Source organism: Rissa tridactyla, chromosome 14, assembly GCF_028500815.1.
Source record: "Rissa tridactyla isolate bRisTri1 chromosome 14, bRisTri1.patW.cur.20221130, whole genome shotgun sequence".
NCBI lineage: Eukaryota > Metazoa > Chordata > Aves > Charadriiformes > Laridae > Rissa > Rissa tridactyla.
In genome coordinates, this window is record NC_071479.1 from 10,480,696 (window position 1) to 10,502,037 (window position 21,342).

Below are 21,342 nucleotides of genomic sequence, written 5' to 3' on the forward strand. Positions count from 1 at the left end.
AGTAAGGATTCATGAAGTGCTAAGCACACTGCAGGATCAGGCCCTTGCTAGTCACCTCCAGGAGAGCATCCTCCCCGAGCCCAGCCCCAGCAGTACCCTGGTGCAGGGCCAGTACCAAACGGGACCCCTCGAGGGGCTGACAACTGTGTGCCTGCAGGTGGCAAAGGCTTGTGACTCCACCGTCACCTCGCCACACACCCAGCTCCCTACAGCTCCCGGCGAGGACTGCTCGGCTGGGTGCTGGGCAGCGGCAGGGAGCCGCTCTCCTACTGCAAAAGGCTCTGCTGAAAACAAGGGCGCACGAGGAGGGAGACCCAAGGGAAAATATTCCGTACAGGAGAGGATTTACAAAGAAGGAAAGAACGAAGCACGGTATTGGACTCTCAGCACAGACCACCAGAGAGAGGAGGGAGGCAGATCTACAGAGTTGCCTGTTTGTCTGCAGAAGGCAAAATGTCGACCTCCAAGATTCTGGGCTTGTCTGACAAAATTCAATTTTGTCAGAATCAAAATTGATTTAAGAAGGGCTCCCCTTACTGCCTTTCCCTTCCCTGCCTTACTAGGCTGCCTTCTCATTTCCTTCATTAACTCATGAAGACTGAAATAATTAGTTAGCAACATGGCATCACTGATGCTCGAGCAGCTTTTTTTCATGACAACTACCTAGAGGGAATGTCTGAACCAGCTCCATCCACCCAGTGCTCCTCTGCTACCTCCCGTCAGCAGCAAATGCAGAGAGGGGAGTGTGTCCGAGCTGCCAGTTGGCCTCTTCACTAAATGAAATCTTCCTCCCCAGGCTGGGGGTGCAGCTGGGCAGCCCACTATGAACCAGGGACAAGGAGAGCGCTACCCCAATCATAGAATGGTTCAGGTTGGAAGGGACCTTAAAAATCATCTAGTTCCAACCCCCCTGCCATGGGCAGGGACACCTCCCACTAGATCAGGTTGCCAGAAATGGAGAAGAGCTTCAGATTGACGACACAAACCAGGGGTTGGTCTCAGAAACGCCACTTGGACTTTTTCTGCAAGAGCTAGATCTGTTTGATGCCCTCAGTTTCTGTCTGAGGTTGACCATCAGATATGTTTCAACACAAAGCCTGATAGCCTTGGAATTTATCAGGCATTTTAACAAGGCCATCTACTTTCATCCACTGGGAATCCTTTGCTTATAAAGTCCTCAGAGCAGGGACTCTATCTTCACCATGTGCACGGGACAAGCTCCCCAAACCAAATGCTTTGCAGGCTGCCTGCACAGATGACTTCTGTAGATGGTACAAGTCATGGTCAACAAGAGTCAGCCTGTAACCTAGAGGTCTCTACTGCTGACCTGACTGCTGGCACTTGTGTTGCCTTTACCCAAAAGCAAGCACTTTGCACAATTCAAAGCCTTTGCAAAGCTCACCCTCCCCAACTGTGAAAATAAATAGTGTGTTGTAGGAAGAGAAGGCAATGGATTCCTTCAGAGGGAGTTGCAACCTCACTTTGTGCAGCTAGAGCCCACCATGTCCTCAAATAAAGCCCTGCCAGCCTTGCCCAGCTCTCACCTTAAAGGGGATCTCGAAGGATTCGATCAGGCCTCCGATGATGATCAGCCCCTCGGTGTTCACTCCCATCCCGAAATAATTGGACCAGCTCACTCTGTCCACCAGCCGACAGTCCACGTGCAACTCCAGCCTCTCCAGGGAGATGCTGAGAGCAACTTGGTGCCAGCGCCCATCGCCGAGAAAGGAAACTGGGAACCTGCGTGCCCCGGAACGGGAAGGGAAGAGGCACAACATGAAACATAGGTCCTACACCTACACCTTCACCCTTACCAGCTCCCAGGGACCCTCGTGTCTCCATCCTTAGTGCAGATGCAAAGGACAGCACTAGAGAAATTAAGTCTACCTTATTGTCACAAGCAAGGACCATCACTTCTCTTCCAGCATGGGAATGCTATTTCTAGCCAATGGATTTGGGCATGTCTACAACCAGTTGACGTGTCTGGGAAGTTATTGGTATTTGTGTCTCTCCCCACTTGATATATCCCCAGGTATTTGAACCTTTTTGTTCTTTGCTTTGTTTTCCAGATCTGCATCATGGAGTTAGGCAGTGACTACCCATGTGGTCACACCAGCAAATCTGAGGGACCATCACCCAGGTGATGGGACATGACCTTGATTCAGCTGAGGTTGGGTCAGAGCAGCACTGCTCAAAGCCCATAGTGGGAAACCTTAACTCTGTCCTTGGGAGTAGAAAAGGAAGCATGAAAAGGCAAAAAAAAAAAAATCACCCGAGCTGGAACTTACTCATAGTGTCTCCTCCTCGTGGTGACAAAGACCAAGGCGTATGGGTTAATCCTGATCTGGAAGATCACGTGGCTCCGATGGCTAAGGATGGTCACTAGACTGGTGTCCTCCTTCAGCGAGTACCTGAGCTTCATCAGCACACTCAGCTCATCTGCAAACCTAGCAGAAAGAAGTGACCCATGGCATTCTGCAGCAGCTGCTGTAGGACCATGAACTGCCCTCTTAGGACAAAAAAAAAACCCCAAGTCACAGCACAAATGAACTCAGTGAGAACTAAAAATAAAAAGCCAAGAGCAGACAGTCATCCAGGTGATAAGGTCAGGTACTCAAAAGCAGCAGCCAGGCCAAAATCAGCATTGCCCATATAACCTTAACGCATCCCTCTCGGGTGTAATCTCAGCACGTGCTTATGTGGCCGTACGTGATTTTCCATGGGGCTCCTGCCCTGCCCACTGCTGAGACTGGACGTTAACCCTGTTACAAGGAGCTCTTCAATGCTGCCTTCTCTCACCATGTCCAGTGTCCTTGTCCACAGCAAGCTACAGCCCCATATCAAGTACAGCAAAGGTCCAACCTGGTCTATGCCTGCACCGCCCAGTGCCTGGGCATCAAGCAATGCTAAGGGATACGGCTGTGGTGTCTCTCCTGCTCTCTCCAGTTATGTGCTGGAGCAGAGAGGTCTTCCTGATGGGAACACCAAGAAAACACATTCCTGGAAATCGTCAAACACTGTGGCAATGTGTCTTCCCTGCACACAACCAAGAACGATGGAAGAAAGGGAAGAAGCACTGAGCTCATAAGAGCACAGTGCATGTGTTTTGTCTTCACGTCGTTATGGAACGGGGTCTTAAAGTAATCCCTCAAACCAACAAGCATGCGTGAGGTGACTCTGAGCACCACCACCCCAACCCCATCCCCCTGAAGGCCACCTACCTGTCCCCAAACGCCTCCCTCGTGGGGATGTTGAGGGTGGCGTACTGCCCGATCTCCAGGACGCTGCAGTTGGCTTCGTCATAGCCAAAGGAAATATTGCTGAGGTCCTGCGCGTGCGAAGTAATTTTGTCCAGCAAGTTCACTTCATCTGCATTGGGGGAGGAGAAAGAGATGCTCAGTAGCTGAGATACCTTCACTACAGGGCTCTGCTCTCTTTGTTCTTCCTATTAGACAACAGACAAAACCCCCAGGAAGAAGACAATGCCATATGGGGAAATTAAAATAATTCACAAATTCAGTAAACTTGGACCAAAACAAACACCCAGATAACCTCAGAAGCAGCCAGCTGATATTTTTGAAACAGAATATGTGTTTCGAGGCCAGTGTCCCAAAGACACAAAGGGCCATTCCTACCCCAGCAGCAGTGGTACCTTTATGACCATATGGTTGGGATCCTCAGGACTGTAAAGCAGATCCTGGGACACAAATGTCGTAAAACACAAGTCCTGGATCACCTGGGCACAGAAAATCCTGCTCGGTCCTTTCCCAAGCTTCCTTGTTGAAGTTTGCCCAATTTCAATAAAGAATTGGACCAAGGAATGAGTTGAAGTTACCATGTCCCTCACTGAGGCGGGTGTCCTGACCAGACCACGGGGACACTGCCCTTTGCCCAAGGCAGGGTTCAGGAGCTCCACCGGGAGCCATGCGTCGTGCAATACCCCTTTCCCAGCAGGCGAAAGGCCCGTTTTCATGTGAACATGCAACATGGTTTGAATCGGGCGAGAGCCCCTGGGCTGGGCTATTTGGCACCATCACTTCAGTCTCACGAGGAGCTTTTAACTCCCTCGGTGAACAGACACATTCCCTTTCCAAGTTCATTCTGTAACTAAAGAACTGTAAATAAACTCTTCAATTAAATGAACTACAGAAATACCTGAACAAAAATTTGTTTGAAACCACAAGGTTTCTTGTTCCCCTCCGTTAACAACAAAAAAAAAAAAAAAATGGCAGACATCTGGCTCTACCCACACACGCCGTTTCTACCTCTGAGACATCTACAACCAGGTCCCTCCTTTCTTGTCATCCCTTTATGCCGCTGGGCAGCGCGGCAATAACCCTGCCACCTGCAAGGGATGGGGATGAGGGACGGACCCAGGGCAGCACCCCATGGGTCCAGCCTTGCAGGAGGGGTCTGGATGACTCCGGACCCACAGCCCCTTTACTGGGAGGACCTGGACAATCCCTCTTGACGACTTGTCAACGGGAATCCTGCCAGTACCATCTGCATGAGCATCTGCCATCACTTGGGAGGCATCCAGCCTCTGCACTCACTCTAATTCCCACTGTCGATGAGGTGCGAGATTTATTTGAGGGCAGATGAACAGCCTCGGGCATGCTGCAGCCTGACAGGAGATATACACACCATAGAGAGCTGCTGCTCTGGAAAATAACAAGTCAATTGAGCAGAAAGCTGCTTTGATCCAGTCCAGATGCTAATGTAGCAGTCCTGCCACCTTCTCCTCAGAAGATTTTGCAAGGGAAAGAGCCCCGTCCTGGGAAGGAGGGGAGGGAATAGGGTCCTGCAGGAGACACGGCCATCTGTGGTGACTTGGGACTTCAACTGGTATTTCCCCAGCTCCCAGCATGGTCACAGCATTGACATGTTCCCAGGCAACTCTCAGCTCAGCAACACGAGTGTGCAACAGCCTTTGGCAGCAGGAACATTGCAAAAATGGTACCAAGCCAGAGAGGGTGCAGGGCTGAGCCCCTCGGAGCCCTGAACAGTCATAAACCCCGAGACGGTCCGGAGTTTGTCAGTGTTGCGATTGGTGTGCATGCCCAGCGTGGGGAATTAATCTGAGAACAAGTGCAGCTGATGGCAGGGGGGGGCGGGAAATAACAGGAATGTTTGTCCCTTCTCATTCCCAAGCAGTTTTGGGAGGCGGTTTCCCAGCTGCTGACACCAAAGGATGTGCCAAGGCCTGTGCGCTTCATCTCCAGGGGCTGCAGCCCCCATCACCCACCAGCTTTGCTGGTGATTACAGGCAGACAAGAGTGAATTCATGGATTCTCTCCGGTGAAGGACCTTCCTAGAGAAGGTGAAGCCGGGAACTTTGTACTAGAAATAACAAGCTCACATGGAAGTTTTCCTGGGCAGGGTATGGCCTTAACACACAACTTGGGCATCTGCTGAAAGTTAAAACCATGGTCCTTGACAATACGTGCATCCAGGGTTTAAGTTAAGCGCGTGCTTGGTGCTTTCCTAAAGAAAGTAGCAGAGGCTCCTCTCCGGTGGCCTGAGAACTGGGGGCAGCTGGAGAGCGATCCCAGGGGCAGGGCTACCCCAGCAGGTTTGAACAGCCGGGGCTGGCCTGTGCCTCTGGATCCCTCGCCAACCCCTCAAGGGAAGAATTTGGCATTAAAAAAAAAAAAAAAAAAAACAAACCAAAACCAAAAAACCAAAACAGAATTCAGAATGAAGAAATTAATGAGATCTCCTAAGTCCCAGGCGAGGGGACAGGTAGGAAGCACAACCCATGAGAGCCCGGGGAGCGGGTGTCTGCAGCGTGGAGCGCCAGCACACATGGCACCCACCAGGGAGGGACCAGCCGGTCCCCGGCTCTGACAGAGGAGCTGTGCACCGCTGCAGCACCTCCCGTGACAGCAGTCGGAGCCTGAACTCCCCGGGAAGGATTTAATCATGTTCCCATCCCTAGGAACACCTCTCTACACGCCTGCACACACACACACACACTGGGAGCCACAGCCACCCCCCCAGGCCCTTCACGACGTGGGCAGAGGATGATGCCAAACCTCTACTGGGGACAAGCAAGGACACCCGAATGACAACAGGTCATTTCAAACCTTGGAGAGATTTGAAACTTGAACCCTGGCCATCAGCTGCACGGTCATACCCTGGGGGCAGATCAGCCACTGCAAACACCCCTCTCTTCCCCCCCGCCCCGACTTCCCCCGTAAGCCAAGAGAGAAATGTTGAAATGAATGATGTGCCTCTCCGACACCAGCCCTCACGCGGAGCTGGGGAAGCTGGAAAGCAGATGCCCTTCTCCCGCTTCACCAGCCCCAGACCGCAGCTCCTCCACATGCACTGCTTCTTCTTCCCTCTCCCTGTTCTCCAAAAGCAGCTTTCCGCGTATTTATTTTAGCCGCATCTGGCTAGTTTCTTGGGATAAGCCAGCAGGGCCTCAGAAACGCCCGCAGCAGAAACCCAGGCTGCAGGAGCCAGCGGAGCATCAGGGGGGATCGAGCGACCACAGACACTTCGAAGAGCGTCTTCGCTGCAGTAGCTGCGGCTCACGGCACCGCGCGCTCATCCTGGGGCAGGAGCTGATGCACGGCGAGGCTGTTTATGGCACTGGAGTTAGCGCTCAACCAGCCCCGACACCAAAGCTTTGCCTTGCAACATCTCCCCAGGATCAAGCGAGGGTCAGCGCTCCATCCTGACACCGCTGGGGTTCTGGGTGTTACACCAACGTCACGGATTTACTTTCCATTTCAAAGCAGGTTTTATTTTCTCTCTTTGCCTTAACCTCCGGGAGCAGACACGCTGCTTCTCAAGGACACGGATTACCTGTGGAAGCAATTCTCAGCCGCAGGATCTGAGTCACCAGCTACCGGAGACGTGGGTCACAGCCCTTCCGGGAGCTGATTAATCCCAGGCAGGTGGATGCTGAGGATGCTGTGAGTGCAGCCAGCACAGCAGCCGGAGTCAGGGATGGGACAGACTGTACGTCTGATACAGTAATACTTTTTCCCTTTACAAAAAAATCGTGTTTCCTCATGAGCTTTCAGCTTTCCTAGGGCTCAGGCACCTTATTCCCACAAGCACTCACCCCACTGCCTCGCTTCGCACTCGGCTCGTTCCAGCGGCCACCAGTGAGCAGCTCTGCTGACAAACGCTCTTTCTACCGCCGCTGAGCGACCTTCACCACCAGCACCTTCACTACCTCCGCCCCAGAGGCGCCCCGCAGAGGCAGGGCTCGCACCAGGCTGTGCTCCCGGTCCTGCTCCGTTTGCACTGGGCTCTAGACTTGGGTTCTTCCTTGCCCATCTGCAGAGGAGCCAGGCAAGACTGCCCACGGGGCACATTCAGATACCACCCCAACCCCTCTGCTAGTCAACCTCAAACCAAAAGCCTGCGGAATGGCTCTTTCTACTCTGGAAAGGAGATTCCTGGAGTTCAGCGGCTGCTGCCAAGTTCAGCTTGCCTCCGGGCTCCCAAAGCAGCGCAGGAATCTTCCCAGGCAGCCCAGTGCCAGGGAGACTTGTACACGGGCCAACCTCAGCAAGGACAAGCACTGGCCAGGGGAGCCAGAGCCAAGAACGCGGCATCCCAAGCTGAAGTCAACCCCAGGCTGAAGTTAAGTTAACCCACAGTCATCAGGGTGCCGGGCATGTTTAGAATCATAGAACCATAGCATGTGTTGGGTGGGAAGGGACCTCTAAAGGCCATCTAGTCCAACCCCCCTGCAGTCAGCAGGGACATCTTCAACTAGATCAGGTCGCTCAGAGCCTCATCCAGCCTGGCCATGAATGTCTCCAGGGATGGGGCCTCCACCACCTCTCTGGGCAACCTGGGCCAGTGTCTCACCACCCTCAGTGTAAAGAACTTCTTCCTCATGGCTAATCTAACCCTGCCCTGCTCTAGTTTAAACCATTGCCCCTCGTCCTATTGCTACATGCCCTTGCCAACAGCCCCCCCCCAGCTTTCCTGTAGGCCCCCTTCAGGGACTGGAAGGGGCTCGAAAGTCTCCCCGGAGCCTTCTCTTCTCCAGGCTGAACAACCCCAACTCTCTCAGCCTGTCTTCATAGGAGAGGTGCTCCAGCCCTTTGATCATCTTTGTGGCTTCATTTTGGGAGAAATGTTCCGAGGACGGGGAGCACAGCAGGCAGTGGGAAGGGGGACACCTGTAAAGAGCTATTAGAAATACAACGTGGAGCCATTGGATCACGCCCCATGAACCCCTTGCGGTGCTTGGTGTTGCGTCAGGAGGTCTCTGCCTCCAAGAGTCTAGAAACCGTACCAAGCGAAACAGCCAGACTGACCTGGTGCCTCAGGGCAGATGTCCCAGCAATCCTAAGCTCCGGCTAGAGGAAGAAACCAGCAGAGCCTTGCAAAGCTCAGCAAGAGAAGATGCATTCTCCGATTATCCGCAGTGTGCCCTGGAACGTCGTTACCTCCGCTGCCTTGGTCTGAGCACACTGGTGCACTTTAAGAGATGCTTATTTAAAAGAACGATGACTTCTTGTTTGTTTCCTTTGTAAAAACGTTAAACAGTAAATCCTCCCAAAATTATGCATCTCTTTTTCAAAATGAAGTCGCTTAGAAAAACACACCGAAAGAGGGATTAAAGACTTTACCCCACCACTCTGAGAAGTTATAAACAAATTCCAGCTCAAATATTAAGCACGCAAAAAGCACCCCACTTGCAAGATAAAGGAGAAATGAAGGCAGAGGTGCATATACCCCTGCACCGTTTGGTGTTGGGGACATTGTCAACGTACCTGCATAAGCTCCATATTTTCAATATAGGGTTTTCCTGCCCTCATCAGTCTTTTGGCCACATGTTAAATTCCCAAGGAACAAGAGGAGAAACAGGAAAGACGGACAATGCCCTGGGGACCCAGAGGACAACTCCAAAGGTAAACCCATCCTTCGAGAAGGAGGGCAGGCAGCCAGGGAACCTTGCAGAGAGGGATTTTGGTTCCCCTGCAAGGCCAGTTGGGAACGCAGCTGGTGTGCGGGCACCCACCAGGCTGGGCAGGGGAGAGGGAAGGTGGCAGGGAGCACCGAGGGCCCGCTGCTCCCCAAGGGCTGGCGAGCCGGGAGACCCTCGTGTGGGCAGTGCCTTGCTGTGCCTTGCCACACAGTCCCAAGGGTGGACAGCACAACAGGCAGAGCCACCACTGGTGACAGGGTCCGCAGGCAGCCCCAGGCGGGGCCAGCCATGAGCCAGGTCCAGGGTCCCCCGTGGAGCACAGTCAAGGGCAAAGGGAGAGGTGGGCAGAAGCTGGTCTGCAAAAAAGGCTACGGTGTGGGTGCAAAGCCCATCCAAGAGACAGAGACAGGAGACAAACACACAACGGGTCCTACCAAGAAACAAGCTCTATCCAGTATAGGTCCATAGTCCATCCAGGAGGCAAAGCTAAAGGCAGCCATAGCCACCCTACACCACAGCTCGAGAGGGGGCTAAGGACACAGGGCTGAGCTTAAATAGGGCTCCTGGGAGGAGGGTGTGGGTCCCAGGTGAGGCTGGTCAGGGCCATTAAGGCCCATTAGAGCTCATTAGTGCTCTCAGGCACCAGATAGGGTTCAGCAGTGGTCCTCCACCACCCCACCCCATCCCATCCCATCCCATCCCTGGGACTGCATCCCAGAGGAAGGTGTTCCCTGGGGGCGCACCCCAGGTTGCAGGTACAGAAAAGCGACCATCAGTGCTTTCCTCTGGCTTGTACACACATGTGAAGCTTATACTCAGCTTTACATTCTCCCCAAAGGAGGGGAAAAAGGAATGATATTAAACAACATAAAACATAATTGGAGCCCTGGGAGAGCTTCTAACAGGGTCTGTCAGACTGAATCACTTCCCCTGGACACGGCACCACTGGTTGGGACCTGAAATAACAGGGCTGGACAACCCCAGAGGACAGCCCTGGTGCTTGCTGGCTGGGCAACGGAGCATATGACCTAACGGGTCTTTTCTCCTTCTAATTTCTGAATGCCTTATGAAAATGTCCTGCCAGAAGTCTGCTCAGGATCACAGGCCATGCTCTTCAAACCCTGAATTAGAGAGGCTTGTACATCACAGCTAGAATTTTATAATAAAGGCTCTCTGCATTAAGCGATGGAAAAAGAGGATTTTATGCTGGGGCAAGGGTTTCCTGGCACCCCACGCCACTGACACCACCACATTAGCACAGGCATGGTCACAGCCAAACGTTCAAAACAAGACAGCCCTCCCAAAAAACAGATGCTCCTCCAGTCCCCTCTTGACAGCTCACATTCCTCCACCCTTTGCCTCTTGGAAGACGTTCTTGGGCTTGGAGGTTGTCCCTGAAAGGACCCAAGAAGGCAGCTTCATATTTGTTTGGACTTGCCTGACGACTCTGTACATTGGGCAGACAAGGTCGAGGACATCTCAGTAGTGTTGTGTTTGCAGGACATCAACCCTCCAGCAGCTCTTCCTGCTTCTCTTTCTATCCTAGCATTGCTTGTAATGTAAATAATGTCCGTGGCAGCCATCCGTGTCACCTCCTGCGCCACATTTGTTCCCTACTGTTCCCATTTCCCTTGTCACCTAATCATTTCTTTTCAAGTGCAACACCACAAGCCACACGAGACGAGGTTTAAGCCGAAGCGCACACAGCTTGCACTGGCGGACCCGCATTCAGAGGGGTATACAACGGGATTTCAACCTTCGCCTCCCTGCTCCGGAGAGCAGAGATAATTTGGTTTTGACTCAGTGGCTGCAAGTTGAAGGGAACGGAGCCAAAGCAGGAAGAAAAAAGAAAAAAGCACATTTCTCACGGAGAACGTTGTACCTATTAGTGGGAGAGTGAATGCAACCACCCACCCACAGAGAGGACAGAAAATTTCAGGGAAGCGAAACCTTTTCAGAAGAAAGAGCTAGCCGTACACATTGTTTAGACAGGAAAAATCGTAGCACAGGCTTCTTTTCAAGCTCATTACGCAGATCTGCGGGCGTGCTGCCGCTCCTTTGTACGGGCCCAGCACGGGGGGCTCCGCCGGGATGGGGATGGGGCTTTTGGGGACAAAGCCTGGGGAGGAGGAAGGGCTGCTGGAAGTTGAGGATGACCCCGAATAAGGATACGCTGGTGACAAGAACAAGTCGGCCAAGTGGCAGAAAAAGAAGAGAACCTGCGAATGAGCTTTCGGGAGAAGAGCAATGGGAGCAGGAAAGCAAAGAGTTTGAGTTGCTCAACCCACATCAGGGACGATGAAACCAGAGCGGCCACAGAAGCAGGGAAGAGGGCTTGGCGGGCATTCCAGCCTTCAGCTTCACCATCCTCATTGGGTCTTCTCTCTGCAAATCCCAACTGCCCAAACCGTGAGATGGTGTGAAAATCTCATCCCATTAACTGAAAGAGTCTGTTTCCTGCCCTCGTGGGGCCAGGGAAAGGCTTCGCAAACATGGAGCAAATCAGTATCCCGACGGCTGAGAAACAAGAGTCCGAAGACCCTTTTGAAGGAGGCGCTGGGAAGGGCTGGGAGGAAAGCACACAACGGCTAGCTGCTCTGCAGGATTTGGTGACCTCATTTGGGTTGGTTCAGTTTTGGTTGTTTTGGGGTTTTTTTTGGGTTTTTTTTTGTTTTTTGGTTTTTTTTAATAAGAACACAAAAAAGAAGCCACTTCTAACCTTCCCAAGACACGTACTGAGAGATCCCGCAGAGCTCCTCAACCACCTCCTTCCTGAGCAACCGAGAGAGTTACCCTCCACCCAAAGCTCCTGGTCTCTAGGGAAATGCTCTGGGGTGCTCCACTTCACCCCTCACCCCCCGGGCCACACGCACACCCTGCTGCATCCCCTGTCCCCTGTTCTCCACGTATCCTCCCCAGTTCCTCCTTTCTCTGCTCTGTGGATGCATGTCCTGTCCCCTCCTGGAGCGCTGACAGCAAATATTATTGGGTTGAGCTCAAACCCTCGCTTAACTCAAGCCAAATACTGTGGAACTGCCATTTTATCTATATTCAGGGCTTAACAGGTTTAGCTAGAGGGGTACTTTAAAATGGATTTCATTTAAACCTATGCGAATCCCTGCACAGTCACTCTTCAGCCTGTTCAAGTCTGCCCTCACAGCAATTAAACCTAATTACTGACTTACAGTGAATCAGCATAAACCAGGTTTGAATTGGTCTACGATGCCTGTACAGAGGATTCTGTGGGATTAATTTAAAAACAACTGAAAAACATCCTAGTAAAACTTGTGTGACACTGAGTGGGGACAAGTCCCAAAAACATTGGCCCTCGCTGTCACTGGTAAACAAGCTTCTTTTTGTTGCTCCATTGTCAAAGCAAATTAATAGCAAATTCTGCAAACTATCACACTCCAGGGGCCTGTTTCCAGCACCAGCTTTCCAAGAGCCTCCCTCCTCCGTTGTTTTGCTTTATAAGCTTGGAAGACACACACGTAAATACGCACAAAGCCACCGGAGAAAAGCAATGGTTGTGACAAACATCCTCCGGGTGGGACGGCCGGCTCCGAGCAGGGACAGCCCACGGCACAGCCAGAGTTTGTACCCCTGATTTTCAGCATCCTCTCGTGCTGATGGAGAGCACACGCACCTTGGTGTGAACACACACCCACCCACCCACCCCCGGCTCCAAGCTCCCACGGCCAAGGCTTGTCTGGATTTGACAGACCTCAAGGTCAGGACAACAAGTCCCTCCAGCCCCCATCCCTGGCTCCAACAGGAGATGTTTGCAGGAGAGGAGAGGAAGAGGCAGGAACAGAGTGAGTCGTTCCTGCTGCTCCCTCCTAGCCCCCTGCAGCGTCAGGGTTTGCCGAGCCGAAGGCAGTGTCCGTGTTAGCGGCCGTCGGCAGAGACTCCAGCTCAGGTCTCTCCTGTCCTGGGGAGCACTGGAGGGTTCTTCTGCTCGGCTGGCTGGGCTGCCCAAGAGATCCCTGGGCACGCACCGCTTGCTTTCTCTCCCTTTTGCGCTTTGACGATGTTTCGCGAAGTCTCGAACTCCTCCTGAAGCAGAACGGGATGCATTTTTGAAATCTCAGGCACACGTTGTGGGGGCAAGAAAGGTGGCAGTGGCACGGCACAGCACACAAGCAGCCCCTTTGCAGGCGACGCTCTCCAAGCAGCGGTCGGAAGGGCAGGAGGTGGAAGGGTTTGGTTTAGCTCCTAACTCCCCTTCCTTCACCAAACGGCAGGGGGGATCAGCAAAACATACACCAGAAGCTACAAAACTGAGACCAAGAGGTGGAGGGGAGTGAGGCAGAAAGATTTCTTACAAAAGGAAATGCAATGCCAGAGTTTTAGAATGAACGGCAGTTTGATGGGAAACATTCACTTTTGAAATACCTCGGTCCCCTTCTTCTCCATTACAAGTTGATCTTCACAAATATTTCTCCAGCTTAATCCCCCATTGTCTTAGACGAGTTATTTTAACGTCTGGCAGAGGTTCAGCTCGGGCTATTATTTCAACAACGTTGAAAGTGTCTTGAGTAACAGGGGAAATGGTCGGGTTAGTATTATCTTCTGCTGCAGACGAACACATCTGGGAGAGATTACAGCCTGAGAAAAATAAAAATAAATATGTCCAGGGAGCCCATCCTGGGAATTCCTCTCCTTTCAGCAAATAAGGGCTTGGTGTGCCCCAAAACCAAACCCTTCCTCCAAACTCCCCTGCTCCTGCTCCTTCCACTAGTTCATTTGCTTTAGTCCGAAAGAGATTTTGAACGGTACGTCATCCAAGGCCAAAAAAATGAAGCTTAAACCTGATAGCGCTGGCGATGTGCAAGGCGGGACAGATCTAAGGCGATACGCCCAGATGTTAGCCACTGGTGAAAGGCAACCAGAAAGGGTCTGATCGTGCGCCAGCAGCCATCTGTCACACCGCGAAAAAGCGCCCGTTGGCTCCGCATCTCTGCGACTGCTGTTTTCCAAGTTGTAATCAAAGTATCAAAAAAACCCGTGGGGAAGTAGCAGCAGGAAAGCGGCGAAAGGTCCTTTTGCGCTTTCAGACCCAGGGGAGCTTATGTTCAACCACGGAGTGGCCCCTTCGGCTCGGCCGACGGCACCCGCAAGCGCAGCTTCAATTCTGGTGGTGGTCGCAACTGGAGGGAGAAACAGCAAATCTGCCCATCTGGCACAAAAAAGAGCCTCGGACCACACCGATGAGCATCTGCACCCCATCCATGACAGAGCAGGGCTATAGACACGCGTTCTTGTTGACCTGGGATCCCCGGGAAAAACGACAACTCAACACAATATATTTCCGTAAGCATCCAAACGAATGCTGCTTCCTAACCTGCTCTGCTCAAGCGAATCTACCTCTGTAGCGGCTCACCCCGATGATTCAGCGTGTTGCCAGGTTCTCGTTTCCATTTCTACACGATCATGGGAAAATTGATCGTGTAGATCAATTTTGTACAGGTGGAGAAATGAAGCAGAGATAATGTTGGGAAGCACCGTGAGGATACGTGTGTTGAGATAAGTAGGTTGTAGCTGTGCATATCCTAGCCAAAGGGAAGGATCGGAGAATTAGCTTGCCACGGAGCTCACAGAATCCCAGAACGGTGGGGGTTGGCAGGGACCTCTGGGGATCACCCAGTCCCACCCCCAGCCAGAGCAGGGTCACCCAGAGCAGGTGGCACAGGAACGCGTCCAGGCGGGTTTGGAATGTCTCCAGAGACAGAGACTCCCCCACCTCTCTGGGCAGCCTGTGCCAGGGCTCTGCCACCCTCAGGGTAAAGAAGTTCATAGAATCATAGAATCATTTAGGTTGGAAAAGACCCTTGGGATCATCGAGTCCAACCATCAACCCCACTCTACAAAGTTCTCCCCTACACCATATCCCCTAACACCACATCTAAACGTCTCTGAAACACATTCAGGGATGGTGACTCCACCACCTCCCTGGGCAGCCTATTCCAGTGTCCGACCACTCTTTCCGTGAAGAATTTCTTCCTAATGTCCAGCCTAAACCTACCCTGTTGCACCTTGAAGCCATTCCCTCTTGTTCTATCGCTAATTACCTGTGAGAAGAGACCAGCACCAACCTCTCTACAGTGTCCTTTCAAGTAGTTGTAGAGAGTGATGAGGTCTCCCCTCAGCCTCCTCTTCCTCCAACTAAACAGTCCCAGCTCCTTCAGTCGCTCCTCATCAGATTTATTCTCCAGGCCCTTCACCAGCTTCGTTGCCCTCCTCTGCCCTTGCTCCAGCACCTCGATATCTTTCTTGTATTGAGGTGCCCAGAACTGGACACAATACTCCAGGTGTGGCCTCACCAGTGCTGAGTACGGGGGGACAATCACCTCCCTCCTTCTGCTGGTCACACTATTTCTAATACAAGCCAGGATGCCATTGGCTTTCTTGGCCACCTGGGCACACTGCTGGCTCATGTTCAGCCGCTTGTCAGTTAGAAATCCCCAGGTCCTTTTCCGCCAGGCAGCTCTCCAGCCACACTGCCCCAAGTTGCTCCTCATGTTTAGGTGGAACTTCCCACGCTCAACTTTGTGCCCGTTGCCCCTTGTCCTGTCCCCGGGCACCACTGAGAAGAGCCTGGCCCCATCCTCCTGCCACCCCCCCCTTTCAGTATTTATAAGCTCTTGCCTGTCTTCTCCTCTGCCCATCCTCCCTGCTCCCTCGAGGCCTCGTGTGCCAAGCAGGGATCACCTACACCCCACCTAAAGCAAAAAACGCTGCAGCTTTTAACCCCAGCAGCCCTACAATTCAGTCCTCGCACTGACCAAACTGACTGCTATTTTCTTCACTGCAGACAGAAAAATCAGAGCGAGTTTTCCCTAACCCGGCTGATTCTCCCCTCTCAAACTCTGCTGCCGGCAGACCCGAGGGGCAGGAGTCTTCGTCAGAGACATGGAGGCAGACAACCTCCATGCGAGCAGCGATGCCCAGGAAGTGTCTTCCCAAAGCTTTCACCTTTCGCGTGCTCGTGGGTCCTCCGCAGAGCTGCCTGCTCCGCTCCTAACATCAAGCCCCGACAGCCACAACCCTCTTCCTCTGCTGGGTCTCAGTGTCTTCATGACAAAAGTGTTTTATCAACCTCCCTGCAGTGGCCCAGAAGACTAATAGGCTGGGGGAAGGCGAGGGGGTCAGATAGCTTAATTGTCCAAGCTTGATAAGAACCGATGACTTCACTCAGGGAGAAAGCATATAATGCAACTGGAAAAGCCTGGCTCAGGCCAGTCCCACCTTGCTCGCCTAGGACATACCTTGCTCTCGCTTCCCTGCAAGAGGAGCTGGAGGGGGGACAAAGATCCCACCCAGAATTTGCCATGCCCTTGGCCTCGTGCCGTGCAGTCCCGGGCAGTGGCTGCGGATGGCCCTCCAGACCCATCAAAGGAATACAGACACGCAGAATGGTTCGGGTTGGAAGGGACCTTAAAGATCACCCAGTGCCACCCCCTGCCCTGGGCAGGGACACCTCCCACCAGCCCAGGTTGCTCCAAGCCCCGTCCAACCTGGCCTTGAATGTCTCCAGGGATGGGGCAGCCACAGCTTCTCTGGGCAACCTGGGCCAGGGGCTCACCGCCCTCACAGCAAACAATTTCTTCCTGATATCTCGTCTAAATCTCCCCTCCTTCAGTTTGAAACTGTTCCCCCTCGTCCTATCACTACATGCCCTCGTAATGCTCCTTGCCATGGAGCTGACAAACTCACACTCAAACCTGTTTTGACTTGTACGAATTCACGGATTCAGGGGTGAAAAACTGCAGAGACTTGGCAACAAACGTCTTTGCGGCGAGCACAAGGCTGCAGCGCTTGTGATGGTAGATGGTCCCCCAGCCAGAAACCCCTCACGGGGCAGGAGGAGGACGGCTGCTTTCACCATTAACGCTGTGTTTCCAGCACGTCAGTCTGCAGAGAAAACCTGGAAACCACCACCCCGGAGTACTGAACGGTCCTGGAAGCAGAGAGCATACATGACTGTTGCATCCACGAAGCTGGATACACACCAACGCTGTGGGCTTTGGAAAGAAGCTGGCATTCAGGGAAGAGAGTTTGAGGGCAAAAGCCAGGGGACAGACAGGGGACACGGGGCCGGGCACAAGGCTGGCAGGGAGATGCTCCCGTGCTGTGCCAAGCACGGCGGGCAGAGAGCCAGGGCCCCAGCCACGTTCGGGCTCCCGGGCACGGTCTGCCGCCTGCCAGGCTCCTCCAGCCGCCCGCCTGGCAGCGACGGGACCAGGGATGCTCCAGAGGAGCCTGGTGGAGACTCGAGGTCCCGACTGCTGGCAAACGCAACTCCTGTCTGTTTTTTCTCAAAAGCTTGGGGAGAGTCTCTGTTGCACAAGTGTCTGGCAAACCTCTTACCTCCATCCAAACCCATCCTAACTCGGGGAAAAGCCTTCCTAGCCATGCCTGCATTCAGCAAGGCCAATTTTCCCCTTGAAAAGAATAGCTACAGGTCAGCACATGGTTTACCTTGGCTAAAATACAGCCACTTCATGCTGCAATTACTACACTTGATCTTAGCCAAAAGGCTCTACTCTGCCCTGGGGAGGCCGCATCTGGAGCATTGGGTCCAGTTCTGGGCTCCCCCGTTCAAGAAGGACATGGGGAACTGGTGGAGAGGGGACAGCAAAGGGCTACCAAGATGCTGAGGGGACTGGAACACCTCTCTGATGGAGAAAGGCTGAGGGATTTGGGGTTCTTCAGTCTGGAAAAAAGACGACTGAGGGGGGATCTTATCAACGCTGATAAATACTGAAAGGGGGGGTGTCAGGAGGATGGGGCCAGGCTCTTCTCAGTGGTGCCCGGCAACAGGACAAGGGGTAACGGGCACAAACTTGACCATGAGAAGTTCCACCTAAACCTGAGGAGGAACTTCTTTGCTGCGAGGGTGGCAGAGCCCTGGCACAGGCTGCCCAGAGAGGTGGGGGAGTCTCCGTCTCTGGAGACATTCCAAACCCGCCTGGACGCGTTCCTGTGCCACCTGCTCTGGGTGACCCTGCTCTGGCCGGAGGTGGGACTGGGTGATCTCCAGAGGTCCCTGCCAACCCCCACTGTTCTGTGGTTCTGTGCAATGAATCACTTTGGAGATGCTGGCAGTCCCTGCAAAGCAGGACGGGTCCCAAGCTGAGGGAGAGGTGACAGACGGACGCTGCTCCCATGAGCAGCTGTGGGACCTGGACCTGCCTGAGCCCAGCTTTGCCATTGAACCTTGCAAGCGCCTCTACGAGCTCCTGTTACTCAGCTGATGACTAATGTCCGAACCCAAATTAGTACCAGTGCACTTAATTAAAGGGAAGGTTTCCCACCGCAGGCAGGCACGGCGCTTGGCAGGGATCTATTTCTGCATCCTTCACTTTTAGACGTGCTGTCGCAAGGGTCAGTGCTCAGGCTCTGACCTGGTGTTAAAATTCATTTGATCGGGAACAGTGTTCTGGAGGTTGTACGTAGCTACCACGCACCGTCTGTCCCGGGGGATCTGCAGAAACGGAGGAGGAATAAGAGAGAGAAAGAAGCACAAGAGCCTCATGCACCAACAACAGCCCAGCCCGGGGCAGAGCTGAGCAGGAGCAGCAGCCCCGACCTTCCCCTCATGCTCCCTTCAACACAGCTCACAAGAATAAAGAAGAAAAATCACCAATGAGTGTTTCCCAGCCTAACAAGCTGACATTTCGCAGCCCAAAAGCGCTGTGATTTTCACCTCGGGCAAAACATGTGCGCGTTTGTGATTCATTCCGCGCTCGCGACTGCCAATTTTCCTGCACAAACTATTGAATTGTTGCGGTTTCAACCTTTACTCAACTGCTGAATGCTCCTCCGAGGGCTTTATGCTCGGCGTTTTGCAGACCTGCTCGCCTCCCACCTCTCCCCCTCCACTGGCGCTTTTACGTCCGAAGTGTCTGTGGGTACCTACGAGCTTTCGAGTTTCATGGCAAACCTGCTCGATGCCACGAGCTGCTGCTTTCCCAGGCATTGGGGCCAGGGACCCTGAGACACCCCCCCCCTAAAGCAAAAAGATGCCCTCTTCTTGTAAAGTCTCATTTCACCAAAGCCTCATGAGTCGGGTCCAGCCCATAATGCTTGAACCGCAGCTCAGAAAGCTCCGGGTTATAATAAACTTAAACCAGGATTTCCTCCATGTGCAGAGAAAAGCTATCAAACCCCCAAACTGTGCTGGAGGCACGGCTTTACCACCCCCCAGGAGGGGCTGACCCCCTCAGCGCTCCCTCGGCAGACCTTCACCCACCGCCACTCCCCCGTGTCCCCAGGCTGAGCCCCAGCTTGCCGTGGCCGGGTCCCGGGCAGAGGGGGCTCTGCAGGCATCAAGCTTGGGCGAGGGTGGGCACAGATGCTCCATGGGGACTGAAGAAGCCTCCTGCAACTTCAGTTATGGATGAGGTCCCCGTCCTCAGCATATGGGCATGAGTCAACCTCTACTACGACCAGCCTTTATAGAAAAGCCCGTTGCTGGATCGCAGAATTATTAGGGTTGGAAGGGAACTTAAAGATCTTCTAGTTCCAACCCCCCTGCCATGGGCAGGGACACCTCCCACTAGACCAGGTCAAAGCCCTGTCCAACCCGGCCTTGAGCACCTCCAGGGATGTGGAAATCTCCACCCCTGTTTTCTCCCTGAGGTTCAAAATCCCTGTAAAAAGCATCCTGCCCAAAGGCTAGTTTGTGCCCACTCCCGTACCCTTCTAAAGCTGCGCAGGAGCATCCTACCCAGTCATAATCACTTCCCAGCTCAAACTAAGTTTTCCTTTCTCTCCTTTTCTCTTCTAACCTAGAGAATTTCCCAGGGAGAAAAAGACAGAGGTTTTTTTATAGAATCAGCGAATCACAGAATCGCCCAGGTTGGAAGGGACCTTTCAGATCTAGTCCAACCATCAACCTAACTCTGACAAAAGCCATCACTAACCCATTTCTCTAAGCACGATGTCTACTCGCCTTTTAAAAACCTCCAGGGCAGAAGAACCCAGAGGAAAATCTCTTTCCTCCCACCAAAAACCAGTTTTCAAGCCTTTATTATTCATCCCAAATAAAGCTGAGAAAGGCAGAGGTCACACGCGCTCACCCATGCTGCTCTGCTGCCTCTGCACAGCCCATCTCAGGCAACAGCGCGGATTTTGGGAGAGCCCCAGACACAGAGTCGACAAGTCGCGTTTGAACAGCAGGGCTGTATCTGCCTTGCAAAAAATGAATAAACGCGCTTTTCATTCCTCCCGCTGCCTTTAAGTGGGGGAAAGCGCATTCGTGAGAGACGCGGCACTTCTCTGAACAGACGACAGTGAGAAAACGCTGGATGGGGGATGTGGGGGAGGTCTCAGGGTTAAACGAAATTGCTGGGGGCGGGGGGGGGTGGTGGAAATCGGTGTCAAACCGGAAAACTTTCACAATATCTAAGAAAAAAAAAAAAAAAAAAAAGGAAAATGAGTCATTTTGAGTCAGCCTAGAAATGAAGGGTTTCATCTTTGTCTGTGGATGTTACCTCTTTCTTATTTTCTTTTATTCAGTGCAAGTTAACTTCACTTAACTGAAACAGAGAGAGCTGTTTTGAAGCTGAAAGTGAAATTTTGTTTTTAAAACACTGAGATGTCACTGAGATATTCCCAAAAAGCAAACCAAAACCAAACCACCAACAACAAAAACCTCAAAACCTTTCTTTGCAAAACAAAGGAAAACTGTTTAATGGCTTTGAATTTCACTCCCGCTTCCTGATTTGAAATTATTCACCCAACTAGACCCCGTTTCACAAGCCCTGCTCCACCACCCCCCTTCTCACCACACGTATCGGGTCACCGAGAGACACCTCTCTACGGCCAGCTCAGCTTCAGGCTCCTCCAAGTCCATCGAGGACCACCAAAGCAGATGCCCAAGGCCACCCTCCCTCAGCTTCACTCTTCCTTTACCTTGAAGCAGCCAACCTGAAGAACATCTCCAAGTATATTTTTCCTCCGTGTAGACGTTATCTTCTGTTTTAGTGTCTCAGCGCCGTGCCTGACGACCTCTGTGGCAAACACTTGCCGCATCTCTATTCCACCTCGCTCGCACATCACCTCCAGTACAGCGTACTCTGGAGCGGTCAGGAGGATCACTCAAACCACCGTCTTTATAGACACCCCCAGGTTGGAAGACACCAGAACCCCTCTAGTAAGAGCTTTACCCATAACCCACCCTGGTATCTCGCCAGCTTCACAGAAGTGAGCCTTTTACACCGCCCTGCCACATCTGTCTAATGATTAAGAAGAAGAAAAGCTAGACCCGTGAGCTAACTTCCCAGGCTGAAAAAGAAAGGTTCGCTAAACTAAAACGACATAACACATGCTGCTCCAAAAATTGCCAGGAATTATTTTTTTAAGCCGTATGCTGCATGCAGTTATCACAAGGGGAGCAATCCTGCTGGTGGAAGATTTCAAGGTTTCTCTTCGCG

General features: G+C 52.6%; 1 protein-coding gene across 6 annotated transcripts in view; it reads right to left on the reverse strand.

Moving 5' to 3' along the window:
• LOC128917557 (collagen alpha-1(I) chain-like) overlaps positions 1 to 21,342 on the reverse strand; it is a 104,267-nt gene that overhangs the window by 59,986 nt on the left and 22,939 nt on the right. For all 6 annotated transcript variants that reach the window (XM_054220841.1, XM_054220842.1, XM_054220844.1 and 3 more), the window contains exons 2-4: positions 3,222 to 3,369; positions 2,289 to 2,447; positions 1,545 to 1,740 (exon numbers count right to left, since the gene is read on the reverse strand). In XM_054220841.1, coding sequence (XP_054076816.1) covers positions 1,545 to 1,740; positions 2,289 to 2,447; positions 3,222 to 3,369 — 503 coding nt within the window. The remainder of the gene's footprint in view (positions 1 to 1,544; positions 1,741 to 2,288; positions 2,448 to 3,221; positions 3,370 to 21,342) is intronic.